Source organism: Pongo pygmaeus, chromosome 3 (genome assembly GCF_028885625.2).
Source record: "Pongo pygmaeus isolate AG05252 chromosome 3, NHGRI_mPonPyg2-v2.0_pri, whole genome shotgun sequence".
NCBI classification, from domain to species: domain Eukaryota; kingdom Metazoa; phylum Chordata; class Mammalia; order Primates; family Hominidae; genus Pongo; species Pongo pygmaeus.
Window position 1 is genome coordinate 37,013,732 of NC_072376.2, and position 16,738 is coordinate 37,030,469.

Sequence of the window (16,738 nt, forward strand, 5' to 3'; positions counted from 1 at the left end):
ATAGTAAGGATTAATATTTAATGAGTAGTAATATATTCCAAATACCAAATGCATCTTTCCTCTAAATTTCACAGAAACCCCAAAAGGGGAGGATTATTTTCCTCGTTGAAATTAAATTAAAATGTCAAATGAATAAGATTAAATTAATTAAAAATACATCTAAGTGAAATTATACATGGCAGAGATTCAGAGCACACAATAACTTGTCTAAGGCCACAGGGCAAGAAAGCGTGCCCTATCTGGCAGGTATTCAGTAATGAAAGCAAGTTTTCAAACTAGGTGTGATCACTGCACAATCTGCACTTACACTACACAGTACCACCTGCCACTAAAATGGATCATTCTGCCTCAGAGAGATGGAAAGCATGTATCACTGGTTTCATATTTAAAAACTGTCTCCTCACCCCCAATAAAAAGAGCCCTGGTTATTTACCTATCTTTTCAACCTTTTCCTCTTCGATATCTTGCTCCGCTTCTGTTGTACAACGATAACCTTTCTTCTTAAGCAGGTGGCAAATGAGGACGCCGAAGAGACCCATGATAAAGAACACAGGGACAAGCGCGTATGCAATATATTCTGGGTGTCCATTCCCAGTATCGTTGCTGGGCGACGGGGTCGTCTCTGTTCTGGAGTGCAATGTGCGGCTGCTCCCATTGTCTACAGAAAGAAACATGCATGCTGCATTAGATGTCTGTCCAGGGCAAGAAAAACCTAATGACTCTCAGGTAATGTCCACAGTAAGTCAGGGTCTGCTCCCGAAACCGCAGGCCATGCAGACTGGTGGGTCCGGCTGCACAGGCACAAGACAGCCCAGGTTTGGGCTCAAACAGTCTGAGTTTAACTCTGCTACTCATGAACCGAGTCCTGTGCTGGGTCATTTTTTAAAACATGCTTTGAAGACAGCTTCTTCTTCATTGTGGAATGAGTATACAGGGTTGTAGTGAAATGACCAGCACAGAATAAACACATAAACATTACATGTAACATTAGAAGCACAGAATGAACACATAAACATTACATGTAACATTACAAATATTACATAAACACTACATTACATTATAGCACAGTTCTTAGTGATTAAGAGCAGGGCCTCAGAACACTCAAGTTCAATTCCCAGCTCCACCATTTAGCAGCTGTGTGACAATGGACAAGAACTCAACATCTTGATGCCTTGGTTTCTTATGAAATCGGCATACAAATACTACCTACTCACCCTTCTAGGATTGTTATAAAGATGGAATAATTATTACATGTAAACTAGCAAGCAACATAGCAAATATTCACCCACCTGCCAGGCACCGTTCTAGGCACTTGTGATGCAAGTGCATCACACTGAGCAAAACAGGTGGAGATTTGTTGTCCTCATGCAGCTTACATTCTAGGAGGACTTAGTAAACTAGCAGATCTAGAGTATGAAGAAGAGGGAAAAGTCAGGGATAGCATCATGATCTTGGCCCGGGGTGCAAACATAAAAATGGAAGTGAGTGCACTTGTTTATTTGTTCACTAATCCCAATAAACATTGAATGCATGCCAGTTATGTGACAAGCACCACACTGGGTGGGAACTGGATAGAGTGATGAACAACATAACGCAGCCCCTGCCATCTTGAGGCTCGTATACGATGGCATCAGAAACAGCCATTAAACAAGTATACATGGGCAGATTGTGACAGATTGTGAGAAATGCTGCGGAAGGAAAACACGGGGCACTAGATGAGAAAAGAACAGTGGGGATCTACTTTATGACCTCAAGAATAGGGAAGCTTTGAAGTGGGTATCTTTTGGAGAAAAGGGGAAGTTTTTGCCTTTAGACATGTCAAAGTATCACATGAATATATATATGAGAGGCAGTTTGATATCTTAGCCTGCAGGGGTGCCACAGGGACTCCAGAAAGCAGTGAGCCTGGAGCACACAATTATACGATGTGGCCAACTGAGATCGCAGGAAGAACATACTGGGCTGGGTGCGGTGGCTCACGCCTGTAATCAAAGCACTTTGGGAGGCTGTAGGGGGTGGAGGGGGAGGGGTGAATCACTTGAGGTCAGGAGTTCGAGACCAGCCTGGGCAACATGGTGAAACCCCGTCCCCACTAAAAATACAAAAATTAGCTGGGCATTGTGGGTACACAACTGTGGTCCCAGCTACTTGAGAGGCAGAGGTGAGAGGATCGCTTGAGCCTGGGAGGCAGAGGTTGCAGTGAGCCAAGAATTGCACCACTGCACTTCAGCCTGGGTGACAGAGCAAGACTGTCTCAAAAAAAAAAAAAAATTAAATTAAATTAAAAAGTATTAAAAAGTTAGCCTTATATATGTTCCTGTCACACAGTAAGCACTATAAATGTGTTAGCTACCACTATTAATATTTAGGCCAGGCACAGTGGCTCACACCTATAATCCCAACACTTTGGGAGGCCAAGGCAGGCGGATCACTTGAGGCCAGGAGTTCAGGAAGAACATACTGTGTAGCAAAAGAATCAGCACAGCACCATGCCATGGAAAAATGAGGACAGAAGTACAAAATGAAGACGGGAGTCAGGTAGATGAGGACCAAAGAAAACTGTGGGGTTTGACTGAAACAAAGCTTCAGTATTTGGAATATCCTGACTCTGAAGGGATAAAACGAGGTTTTCTACATCAAGGGAGGTTCACACACACCGCTCAAGAAACCCAGAAATTGGAAAGCTAGAGACATTTAAATATAAGCTTTCTCAAGAGAATTTTGCTGAGAAAAGAATCCGTATTGTAATTGAGAGCGGCAGGAGGCAGTCAAATGCCCAGGCAGACAGGGTTGGGTCCCTGGTGAAACCCCACCTCCATGCTGAAGAAGTTTAAAGCCTAAAAGCCAAGCTACAAGTTAAATCCTCAGACCAGATGGAGAACTTGTCTTCCTGTTTGGTGCGCTTTCCTCACAAACCAATCAGCACGCACTCCCCATTCTGAGTCCATAAAAGGCCCCAGACCCAGCCACACAGGAGGAACTTCAAGTAGGGGAACCATTCCCCCAAACCCCACATTGCCTCTCTGCTGAAAGCCATTTTCATAGCTCAATAAAGTTCTTCTCCACCCTCCTCACCCTTCAATGTGTCGTGTATCCTCATTCTTCTTGGGTGCACTACAAGAGCTTGGGAACTGCTGAAAGTGGGTACAAGCTATACCACAGGCGAGCTGAAGCACGCCAGCATGGCCAAGCAGGGCGTCGAGGCTGGGGCAGGGCGTCGCCAGCCGGGAGGTCCCCAGTTTACAAAGTGACCGAGAAGAAAACTCCTGCATCATAATGATTATAATGGGGACAATATACCTGGTATGAAATGAGCACAGTTCATCACAGCAGCAAACAAACAATATCAAACAGAAGTTTATTTGCAAACCAGAGGCCATAGAACAAAGGCTACCTCTCTTTCGCATGGAAATATCCATTGTCTTTGAACATGAAAGGAAATAATTGGTTTCTTAGGTTTTTAAGAGGTTGCATTCATTACTTTATCAGACAACCTCCAGAATTTGAAATAGCCTGTGTTTTCTGATTTCTCCCTGAAGAATCAACATAATAAATACATCCCTAAATATATGCAATATACCATCTAAGTTAGGGTTTAACCTCATGCCTTATTTTCAGTAAAAACCAGAAACATTTATTTAATACCTTCTATGGTCCTAAAACAATAAGTTTTCTTTATTAATCCCTTTATATAACACATATTCCATGCAACAAGAATAGGTGAAGTAGGCAGCATGCTGAGATCAAGGAGCTTTACTCAGAATCACTGTCTGTTTCAATCTGGGGGTGACAATAAATTCTTTCTGGGGGCGGACAATGGGAAACAGGGATGAAAGCAGAGGGGCTCAGAATTGGAGCCAAACACCTCCCTTTGAATCAGGTGATTGAGACGGTGTCTTCATCGTGAATTTGACATGTGGCAACCCCTAACAAACACTATATATCTACAGAGCTCTGCGACTTACAAACATGTGTCATTCACTTAATTTCATAATTATCGTGCCATCGAAAAACTGAAGATATGAATCTACATTAGTGAAGCATATAAATTATAAGGAGATGCAATATAGTACTCAGATTAAAAGCTCAGACCTGGCAGAAATAACAGACATGTTATTTGGCCACATACTAGACATGTCACCTTAGGCGAGTAATTTTAACTGTTCTGTACTCTGTTTCCTCTCTGTAAAAAGGATCAAAATGAATGTGACTAATCTGTGATAATTTTACAAGATGGCCCTGTGAAATAAAAATCTAATCTCGGACCCCAATTTACTATGCCAAAAGGAAAAAATTAAACTGAAAGCTGAGTCATTCAAGAAACTGCGTTTCCTTTTGTTCTTAGGCAGATAGCTACCGATAAAAGGTTAAGTATCTGCACAGGTAGCTACACCATGCTTACCTTATCTTAGGTAAAGTGCTGACTGACTGACATAATTGACTATTACCCTGCCCACTCCTTTTCCCTTGCACCAGGTAGATTCAGTAATGTGAACATCTGCTCCCTCTTTCCCCTTTAAGTATTGAAACCCTCAAAATCTTCTTAGGAAAATGGCATGAACCACGGATTGTTCCTGTGGATTTGAGATCCTTTTCTCTGGGCATGTCCTTAACCTTTGCAAAATAAACTTCTAAATTGATTGAGATCTGTCTCAGATACTTTTTGGTTTCCAGCTTCAAAATTATTTGATACTGCTTCTACTGAGAGGTGAGGTCTGTATCTCCTCCCCTTACATTTACACTCTCCTCTCCCTGACCAACAGCATGTGTTGAGAGTAATGCATTATCACTTTCCAGCCTCAGGCAATAAGAAACTGACAACTTCCACTTCCAGTTTCTTGGGGCACTTGCTCTTGGAACCCAGCCACCATGCTGTGAGGAAGCCTAAGCTTCCCTGTGGAGAGAAAATAGCAAGCATCAACTTATCAGCCAGTAATAGCCACAATAAAAGTAGATCCTATAGTCCCAACTGATGCTCCATGGGGCATCAGAGCTGTCTCTGATGAACCCTGCCCAAATTGTAATACAAAACCTTAAACAAAAGAAATGATTGTTGTTTTCAGCCGCTAAGCTTTGGGGTTATTTGTTATACAGCAATAGTAACTGGAAGCCGGCTGCATGGTGTCACTGTGAAGATTAAACAATATTAATATGTAAAGCATTCAGAAGAGTGTCTACAAAAAGGTGGGCACTGTATTTTAGTCATAATCATAAAAGACCTGCATTATTCAGTAAGATAGCCACTAGCCACATGTAGCTATTTAAATTCAAATTTAAGCCAAATGAATTTAAATAAAGTTAAAACTTCAGTTCCTCAGTTGCATTAGCCACATCTCAAGTGCCCAGTGGCCATGTGTGGCTAACTGCTACTACCATACTGGACAGGCCAGATAAAGAACATTTCCACCATCCCAGAAAGTTTTTTTGGACAGCCCTGTTGTGCATTATAAGGAATAGCTAACAAGAAAGATGCAGAGTGGAAAATATATTGTGATCTACCTTAACAATTCAATGAAAAATAGCTTTTAAATAACAAAGTAACTATTCATACATAATGTCTAAAACATTTATAAACTTCAGTAGGTTTAGCTTTCCTTCAATTTACACTAATAATTCGCTGAGAAACACTGTACCCCTTCTTCTCCTTCACCCCTAGCTGAATCACGTCTGAATCACGAACAAATTATTTAGTCCAAATAGCACAGGTTGTTGCATTATTTATAAAAGTCAAAAAATAGCAACACCTGCATATTTGCAATGAGATAATAAGAACATATCTAAATCATGGTTTCATTTGATGAAATAATATGCACTATTTAAAGATCTATGAAATTTTTTGTGAAGATATGGGAAAACACTATGATCCAATATTGAATTTCAAAAGCTGGATTCAAAACCTTACATGCAATATGATCCAACTAGTTTTTTTAAAAAATAAAAACGCATGAAGGTATAAAGCCAAAACCAAAATGCTAAGTGATTCTCGGTGCTAAAATAATGAAATAAATTTAATTTTATCTTTATACTTTTCTATAACTTTCTAAAATTAGTATGTGGTACTTTTGTACCAAGATGGTAGACACTTTAAAAAGTATGTAGAGCAGAGGCTGTCAGTCATTTGAGAGTCACAGATCCCTTTGTGAGGTCTGATGGATGCTAGGATTCTTATTTCAAAATTTCACCTCCCGGTTCTGTGACTTCTTGAACCCAAATTAATATAAGGACAAGTGATATAATAAAAATGACGTCCAAGTTTCTGCTTGAGCAACGTAGTGGACATTGGTCCCATTCATTGTGATGGGAAATATATATATATATATAAAGCAAGTTTGCTTGGTGTTATGGTTTGAATTTTGTCACCCCCTCCTAAATTCATATGTTGAGCTCCTAACCCCCAATATCTCAGAACGTATTTGGAGATAGGATCTTTACATAGGTCATCTAGTTAAAATGAAGTCATCAGGGTGGACCCTAGTCCCATATGATTGGTGTCCTTCTGAAAAGGGGAAATGTGGAGAAAGACACATGGAAAACACCATGTGAAGAAAAAGGCAGAGATCTGGATGATGTTTCTTCTACAAGCTAAGGGACACCAAAGATTGCCAGCAAATCACCAGAACCCAGGAGAGAGGCATGACACAGATTCTCTCATAGCCCTCAGAAGGAGGCAACTTTGCTGACACATTCTTCTTGGACTTCTCTGTTGCTGAAGCCACCCTGTCTGTGGTACTTTGTGAGGCAGCTCTAGCAAACGAATTCACTTGGCATCTTGAGGACAACGTCACAGTTCAGTTTTGAACATGCAGAGATAGAGGTAAGCAGGTGACATCCAGATGGAAAAAGGCATTGAGCAACTAACTGGATCCGCTCCACTCAGAAGCTGAGGAAGAACAGCCAGAGCTCCAGTCTAGGACAGAAAGGAATGAGTTTCCAGAAGAGGTAAGCGGTCAGCTGGGTCAGATGCTGTAAGAGAGCACAACTAAAATGTGAAGGAAATGCAAAATTGTGCCACTGCTATGCTGGATAGTATTAAGCCTTCTCAAAAGGTTAAAAATAGAACTACCATGTGATCTAGAAATCCCACTTCTGGGTACATATCCAAAAAAAGAATTGAAATCAGGATCTTGAGGAGATACCTGCACTCCCATGTTGTCTGCAGCATTAGTTACAACAGCCAAGATGTGGAAGCCACCAAAATTCCCATCGATAGACAAAGGGATAAAGAAATTGTGGCATATGAAAATGGAATATTATTCAGCTTTATAAAGAAGAAAATCCTGCCAAATGTGACAACATGGGTAAACCCTGAGGACATTATGCTAAATGAAATAAGCCAGACACCAAGGACAAATACTATACAATTCTGTTTATATATGGTATCTAAAATAGTCAAACTCATAGAAACCAGAGAGTAGAATGGTGTTTGCCAGGAGCTGGGCAGGCAGGGGAATAGGGATAGTTGATGATCAACAGGCATAAAATATAAATTTTCAGTTACATGAGATTAATAAGTTCTAGAGATCTGACAATACTGTATTGTGCACTTAAAAATTTGTTCAGAGAGTAGACCTCATGTTAAGTGTTTTTACCATAATTTTCAAAAAGAGAGAGAAAGAAAGAAACAACAACCTGCTATAGTTTGAATATGATCTGTCCCCTCCAAAACACACATTGAAATTTGGTCCCCAATGTAACAGTGTTGAGCTGTAGTGGGACTTTTAAGAAGCGCTTGGGTCTTGGGGACTCCACGCTCATAAAGGAGTTAACGTCATTCTCACAGAAGGGAGTTAGTTCTCATGGGAGGGGATTAGTTATTGGGAGTGTGGATTTTTATAAAAGTGAGTTCAGCTTCCTCGGCACTTTCTTGCTTCCTCTCTCACCACGTTATTTCTTCCATTTTGTCGCTGATGTCATGAAGCAGCAAGAGGCCCTTACCAGATATGGCTATCCAATCTTGGACTTCCCATCCTCCAGAACTGTGAGCAAAATAAACCTCTATTCTTTACAAATTACCTAGTCTTGGGTATTCTGTTATAGCAACAGAAAACAAATGAAGACACAACCCAAGAGAAATCTTTAGAAAGAGGCTTGAGAAGAACTCAGATAAATCAGGCCACATAGAAATTCCTAAGAACACATGGGAAACCTTCAGTTTCTAATTTAGGAGCAGCTTGGAATTTTTTAACTTCTCCCTTGTTGGATTTTGCTCCCTGTTTCTCTGTAGTTTCCTGAAGTAAACGTTCTTTAAAAATTCTAAAGATAAAGTAAAACAAAAAAGGAAATAAACAGGCAAAAATAAAATAGAAAGAAAAACAATCCACAGAAGCTCTTTGGTGGCCTTGCTGGAGCAGTTTTCCAGTGAAATGGACGGCAAGATGCAAGCTGGATTCCCTGGGTTCAGGAACAGAGACACTGAGCTCATTGTGCTCCTTCCAGAAGCTCCTTCTGAGCAAGCAAGGAGGGTAGGGTAGTTCACCCTCAGGGTGAAGGGAAGAAATTTTTGTTTGGGGTTTATTTTTTAAGTGGATGAAACCAAAGTATTTATATGTAGAAGGGAAGGAGCAAAAGGGAGAGACAGAGAGGGAGTATGAAGCAATGGCCTTGAGATGATTTCCATATGAAGGAGAGGAATTAAATATCTGAATAGAAAAGGATACACTTTTTCCTGAGGCCTTCCTTTATAGTGGGTGGAAGAAAGTTGCGGGAACAGGTGCCTCTGTTGTCTTTTAACATAAAAAGCAAGGCCTGGTGTGGTGGCTTACGCCTGAAATCCCAGCATTTTTGGAGGGCAAGAAGAGATTACACATTTTGTGAAACCTCATCTCTACAAAAAAATCCCCCAAAAATAAGATAGCTAGGAGTGCTTGTGCACATCTGTAGTCCCAGCTACTTGGGTGGCCAAGATGGGACGATCAAATGAGGCCAGGAGGTGGAGGCTGCAGTGGGCCATGATTGTGCCACTGTGCTGGGAGGGTGGGTCAGCCTGGGGGACAGAGCGAGACTCTGTCTCACAAAAAAAGAAAAAAAAAAAAAACACATAAAAAGCAATGGCAAACCAGTGTAAAATGCACCTGAAGTCCCAACTACTGGAGAGGCTTGGGTAGGAGGATTACTTGAGCCCAGGAGTTCAAAGCCAGCCTAAGGAACAGCCAGGGAGGAAGCAATGACATCTGTTGGTAACTAGGAGGGTGAGGACAGAAGAGGGGACTTCAGCAGACAGGAGGCTCAGCAGAGAGACTGAAGGGAGGTGTCAGTGAAAATAATGCACAATGGCACTCAGGACACAGCTGAGATGTGCACCCCAAATCTCTAACTGTATGAGACCACTCAAGGCGTGCCATGCAGGCTGGAAACCAAGCAGAATAACAAATCAGGATCAGAATGGAAAGTAAACAGAGCTAGAGTACGAAAGAGAACAGTTTAGGGTGAGATGGCTCCAGAATCGATGATGTCTGATCCACACGAGTTTATTACAGCACTATCAATACTAACAACAGCCACCACCACAACTATGGAGCACGTATGAGCCAACACTAAGCTAAACATTGAATCTTCACAGTAAACCTATAAAATGGTTACCAGTGTTATCCTCACATTACAGATAGGGAAACAGAAGCACAGAAAGGTCAGGCACTATTCCCAACGTCAAGGTCACGTGGCTACCAAGTGGCAGTGCCTGGATTCAAACCAGGCAGTGTGGATCCTGCGTGCTCAAACACACTTTATCTTACTCTCAGTGTCTGCATATGTAAAACACGACTTGTGAGAGAGTGCTGTCCATCTACCAATGCCTAAAGTACATTTTCATTATTTTTCTTTCAACAGTATTTCATCATTTAGCCATTTTTCTGTTAAAATGCTAAATGATGGCCTGTTCTCTCCTATTTCACAACTTAGTTTAGAATAAAGGCTCCTCAAACTTCAAAACCATGGATTCCAATTAGCACAGCAGGAAGCAGGATATGTTTTGAAAATGCTCCCACCAGACTCCAAAGCAGATGAACCAGATGAACAACAAAAACCTCTACTATTTGCCCTTATCACCAATCAATCTCCCTCCCAATTCCCAAATCACAGCTCACCTTACGCAGATCATAACCTCGGATCCCTACAGCCTTGCTGGCTGTTTAAAAACAAGCCTATCACTTCATTTTGAGAGTCTTTTGCACACAGCAAGAGCCACTGAAACAGGCAGAGCTTGGCTCTAGCTGATAAGTGTGATTCTCTTCCACAGCACCACAAATAAAAAATGTCCAACACAAAGGCCAGTGTTTGTCAAAATTCTTTGGGTTTTTCCTGGGCCCAGTGAGCTTTGGTAAATTTGCTGTATTCTGAGGACCCACTAGGTATGTGTGTTTTGCCAAGATCCTGCTGAGATTACAAAAGAAAACGTGAGATGAAAAAGATCAAAGACAGCAGGGAACTAACTGAGGAGGAGGCATGAAGCATGGCTGGAAGTCAAACTAAAAAGTCAAAAGCAATTTTCTAGCTTGTTTCCAAGTAATACTTGTATTTCCAACTGACCCCAACGGTTAGAGGAGCTGAGACAGAATGGCGGGGAAATGGCATTCCTCACACCCAGTGGGCATGGCTTGAGGGTTGCTAACATTTTTTGTTCTAGATTACAAAGATGGCTAAATGTCTAAATGCTCATTTCTCAAAAGGGGTTTTTCTTCATCCACCTTTGCCACCAGCTACCTGTGTGATACTGAACAAGTCACTTCACCTCCCTGGGCCTCAGTTTCCTCATCCGAAAAAGTACAAGCAGGAGCTGATGTCCTTCATGGTTCTCAGAATTCCACTATTCCCCAACCTTCCGCAGCCTCATCCACAATTCACTCTGGGCTGACACTGCTGGAGATGAAGACACAAGCCCATCCTCCATGTCCACAAGGCCAAATCCAAACAGCTCTCAAATCCAACCACAGACTCCAGACAAGGCAGCCGTCCTAACCTCTCCCAAGCAGCTTTGTGCCGACCAAGATCAAGATCAAGAATGGCTCTGATAGCAATTCTTCCTCTCCTTACCAGGAAAGGATACGCATTCTCAGAAGCTAGGGTTTCCTGGCAAACTGAACCAACAAACTCTTGATGGGAAAGGAACTTGGCTGATAAGTGGATAACCCACATCAAGGTTAGCTGGAAAATAGCTTTTAAGCACACACACACACACACCCATTTTTATTCATTTATTTATTTATTTATTTTTAAGCTAACATTCAAATCACAGTATCTGAGAAGGGTCTATTTTTTGGTCTAGATTACCAAGATGGCTAAATGTCTAAATGTTCATTTCTCTAAAGGGGTTTTTCTTCATCCACCATTGCCACCAGCTACCTGTGTGATACTGAACAAGTCACTTCACCTCCCTGGGCCTCAGTTTCCTCATCTAAAAAATTACAAGCAGGAGCTGATGTTCTTCATGATTCTCAAAATTCCACTATTCCCCAACCTTCTGCAGCCTCATCCACAATTCACTCTGGGCTGACACTGCTGGAGATGAAGACACAAGCCCATCTTCCATGTCCACAAGGCCAAATCCCAACAGCTCTCAAATCCAATTGTTTCATAACTCCTTTGACAGCAACATCAAATCTGACAAATTCATCTGGTAGCAAACCCTGCACTGACCTGATGTGTGGCTATTTACAATCTCCATTCCATTTAGTTTGCTGCATAAACATTAATGTATTTGATTAGACCCCTCAGGCCTAATTCTTCCTCTCCTAGTAAGGAGAGGAAGAATTGCTATCAGAGCCATTCTTGATCTTGACTTTGGTCAGCACAAAGCTCGGGAGAAATCACATCATTTAGAGTTTAGACTACCAGTCCCAAGGGTTTCCGACTGTCACAACACTAGGAGTAAGGAGATTGGTGAGGGTACTGCACTTGCTCAAGGTCACATGGTTAAAAACTGGTAAGAGGCCAGGCACGGTGGCTCACGCCTGTAATCCCAGCACTTTGGGAGGCCGAGACAGGCAGATCACAAGGTCAGGAGATCGAGACCATCCTGGCTAACATGGTGAAACCCCGTCTCTACTAAAAATATAAAAAATTAGCCAAGCGTGGTGGTGGGCTCCTGTAGTCCCAGCTACTTAGGAGGCTGAGGCGGGAGAATGGCATGAACCCGGAAGGCGGAGCTTGCAGTGAGCCGAGATTGTGCCACTGCACTCCAGCCTGGGTGACAGAGTGAGACTCCGTCTCCAAAAAAAAAAAAAAAAAAAACCACACAAACAAACAAACAAACAAAAACTTGTAAGAACCTGGGACAAAAATCTTGTTTCAGGACAGAATCTGTAACTAGTCCACCTAGTTACACCTACTAGGTGTACTAGTCCACCTAGTAGCCTCTCAGTCCTACTTTGGTAGAGCTAGGACCTATTATGTAGTCAGTAGCTAACAGCTTACTACTAGTGCAAAACAATCTCTTTTAAGTTAATTCTGTTTGTTTGTTTGTTTTTTGAGACAGAGTCACTCTGTCACCCAAGCCGGAGTGCAGTAGCACAATCTCAGCTCACTGCAACTCTGCCTCCCAGGTTGAAGCAATTCTCCTGCCTCAGCCTCCAGAGTATCTGGGATTACAGGTGCACACTGCCACAACTCTGCCTCCCAGGTTGAAGCAATTCTCCTGCCTCAGCCTCCAGAGTATCTGGGATTACAGGTGCACGCTGCCACACCTGGCTAATTTTTTGTATTTTAGTAGAGACGGAGTTTCACCGTGTTGCCCAGGCTGGTCTCGAATTCCTGAGCTCAGGCAATCCACCCACCTTGGCTTTTCAAAGTGCTAGGATTATAGGTGTGAGCCACTGCACCTAGCCAAGTTAATTCTTTAAATACAGTTTAAATCAATTGCCCACAATAATAAAAGAAGAGAAACCAAAGCGAATCCTACAAAATAAAATCATCCCCAAATTATTCCTATTTGGTTACAGAGATAACTAAAGTCACAGTCTCTAAGACCATCTACCCACAGTGGCAATCATAAAGACACAGCATTTGACCAAGCTCAAGAATATGTTGTAGAGAGAACAAATGGGCTTAAACAGAATTGGAGAACACTGTAAGTCAGTACATAAATAAGTGCTGAACTCTGTAGTGAAACTTGAGGCAGCTACCAGCTTCCAGTCAATTCCTAGACCAACAGCTGCTACAACCCCACCTTTCCCTGAAAAGGCAGCTGTGACTGGGCAGGGAGGGGACACCCAGATGGCACCCACCTGCCAAAGTCCACCCACCCATGAAACAAAACCCCACCCAACCCCAGTTGCATACAGTCCCTCAATTACCTTTATTTTCTTAAAATTCCTGAAATGCTACCATGAGTCGAGCCCTGGAGTCTGATTCTGGGTTGCAAAGACCACTCTGGGAACAGATGGAAGCTCAGACAACTTCCCCAATAAAACGTGCAGAAGTCAGCAATGCCTAGCTATAAATCCTTATTTTCAGATGCATTTGGCTAACAGGTGCCTTGAAAAATTACCATTACTAATGATAATTATAATTTTTAACGGGAAAATGCATTTCAACTTACAATCTAATTACTCAAAAGTAGTATTTGGGGCATAACCTATCCTTAAGCTGGGGCTTCCTTCTTAAATACCACATAGATTGAGAAGGGAAGTAACAAAGATGATCCAGAAAGAAAAAGGACTTTATGCTGAGCCTCAACAGAATAACTGAATTTGGCTGGACAAAAAGGGAACAGGACACTCTTGACAGGCAGGAGGCTGGGGCACTCAGAGCATTCCTGAACCCTGGGTTGCTACCAGAACAAAGGACTGAAACTTGAGTGATGTCAATAAAAAGAAACATCTTAAAAAAAAAAAGATGAAATCTAAATATTTACCATCCCTGGCTTCAATTTGAACTGGAGAGAGAAAAATAACTTTGCAGAGTCAGAGAAAGTCCCTAGCCTACTCCACACTGTCTCAGGTTTACCATTTGAAGTTATTTCTTAAAGCCATAGAACTCCAACACAGATGACAGCTACAGCCACCCCCATCCCCCCATCTTCCCCCACCTCCCACCTCACCCAAAGCTCCATCTTGAGAGGAAATTAACTCTAGGATCCCGGTGTCTTGAGAGGCCAAGGACCTCAACTTCTGGACTCTTCCAGAGTATCTCAAACAATGGTTTGCATTCAGGATACAACAGAAGGCTCATCTGACCTGGCCTCACCCCAGACTGGAGCAAGGTCAGCTCGCCAGTTATTTGCTTTGGGATACAGGCCAGGAAGCCACCAACTGTGCCTCTAAGACAGAAGACTGAGGAGATTCCCACAGACCCTTGCTGATGGCGGCACACATCAGTGGGGTCCTCAGAGAGGGGTGTGAGGAAAAGCAATACCCGTGGGGCTCAAGGACTGGGAGGGCTCCCTGCTGACTCTCTCCCCATCTTCTTTTCCTGTTATCCAGCCCCTCCCTCCCTCTTTCGCTGCCCCTCCTCCTTTTGCTATTTTTGGTGCTGTCTATTTGGGGACTTTTCCAAAGTCTTTATTTACTGATAGCACCGTCTGTCTCCTGGGAAGGGGCTGGGTGGCTGCACAACAGGAATGGAGAGAGACTCTGACTAATGGCCCTTGTGAACCTTTAAAATTACACATTATGTCCACTCAAGAAAGAAATGGAATTCTGAAGAAGCCATTTGTTTGAAGTGACCTTAAAGCAACAGGGCTTCAGAAATCTAATATTTGCTTCAGATTATTTCTGAAAGGTGGTACGTCATAAAGAATGAGTTGCTACTTTAAAGTAATTGTCAATCGCAGCATTCGCACGGGGTGTTAGTGGTGTCAGGCAGTGCTCGGGGTGTTTCCTGGGCAATCTCATTCTACCCTCGCAGCATCTGTAAGGAAGCATCTCTCATTACCCCCATTCGCAGATGAGCAAAATAAGGCACACGGGTTCAATAACAAGCCTCAGTGTGTAGGAGGACAGGATCCAACCCAGACAATGGAATCCCGGGGCCCACACTCTTAGCCATGTTGCTTAACAGTGTCTGTAAGTGGCGGTGGCCTTGGGTTTTATCTAGTGACACATGCCTTTATATGGCTTTGTTAAACGAACACCAATGAACCACACAGCTGGGCTGCATACAGGTCAACATTCACCCACCCAAGGCCCTTAAACACTAAGAAGTTGCCTCACTCCAATGACCCTATGATATATGATTAACACTGGAACTTGCACATATCTTCTTCTGGTGTAAAAATCATCTTCATAAAAAAAACACTGAAGTCAGCTGTAGGTGAATGAAATTTGTAGTGGCTTCATTTTTTAAAAATCTTGATAGCACAAAATTTCCCAATATTAATTTTAACTGCAAAAAACAAAAGATCGACCGGGCGCAGTGGCTCATGCCTGTAATCCCAGCACTTTGGGAGGCCGAGGCGGGTGGATCACAAGGTCAAGAGATCAAGACCATCCTGGCCAACATGGTGAAACCCCATCTCTACTAAAAACACAAAAATTAGCTGGGCGTGGTGGCACATGCCTGTAGTCCCAGCTGCTTGGGAGGCTGGGGCAGGAGAATTGCTTGAACCCGGGAGGTGGGGCTTGCAGTGAGCTGAGATCCCGTCACTGTGATAGAGCGAGACTCCATCTCAAAAAAAAAAAAAAAAAAAAAAATCACTCATGTATAACTACTTCATCTCCCTCCATAACTATCATAAAGGTAAAAGTAAAAGACCTTTCTCTAGCTATTGAAAAGCACCTTATTCACAGATGCATGTGTTCACATTATTGCTCAAAAACTATTATTCAATGGTTGCCACAAACATAATTTGTACCAGCAATGTTAATTACATGGCATCTAAAAATCTTTCAGAAAAAATATTTAAAAAGAAAGGAGAGGAATAAAGAAAGTTTTCAATCATACACATGAGATAGGGACACACAGTACAAGATATAAAAGTTTCCACCCAAATAACACACTTTTCAATGCACTTTCACATTCATTCTTTTATTTGAAATCCCTAACCCCAAGAAGTTAGGTAATATAATCATTCTGTAAATAAATCAGTAGCCTACATGATATCACTGGGTCGAGGCAGAGAAATGAGCCAAGCTGCCTCTGGGTCGAGGCAGAGAAATGAACCAAAAATGAACCAAAATGAACCAAAAATGAACCAAAGCTTAGGAGGACATTTCCCCACCCATCTCACTACAACAGCGCACCACTCAGACATACCATGGTCAAAGGCAGGAATCCCAACAGGACACAGAACTCGCTGGAAAACCCTGACTGAAGTCAAACACCTCTTTCCCTAAGTGGAGGTGGGGAAGTGAAGGTTTGTACCTCTAATCCCTAACACAGTTCCTGCAACGCAGTAGGAGTGCCTGAAACATCTGTCGCAGCGGGTATGTGAAAGCAAATTCTCTCATTGCAGAAGGGCTCCTGAGGGCAATCAATCAAGTCCCCAAGTTCACTGTAACTTTATAAGCAGTTTTGTTAAGATCCTATTTGGTAGAACAGAATGTCCAGTGTACTTACACCCCATTTGCCAAATACCAACCATTTTTACAAACATAAATAAATAGATTCTTTTCAGAGCTTGACAACTGATACACCCCACAGCTTCACACCCTTGTTGGGTAAGTCCTTTCTGAAGGATGTAAATATACCAGCATGCTCCTGGGTTCATCAAAATCAACAGAAGGTTCCAGTTTGCAAAGATTCAAAAGAAAGGCTATAAATAGCAGCACATTCCTAAACCCAGCTTGGGGAACTAGCTCTCAACCGG

General features: G+C 42.3%; 1 protein-coding gene across 1 annotated transcript in view; it reads right to left on the reverse strand.

Moving 5' to 3' along the window:
- Positions 1-16,738, reverse strand: part of RELL1 (RELT like 1) — a 73,762-nt gene that overhangs the window by 37,864 nt on the left and 19,160 nt on the right. Inside the window, exon 2 of the mRNA XM_054485618.2 lies at positions 434-658. Coding sequence (XP_054341593.2) covers positions 434-658 — 225 coding nt within the window. The remainder of the gene's footprint in view (positions 1-433; positions 659-16,738) is intronic.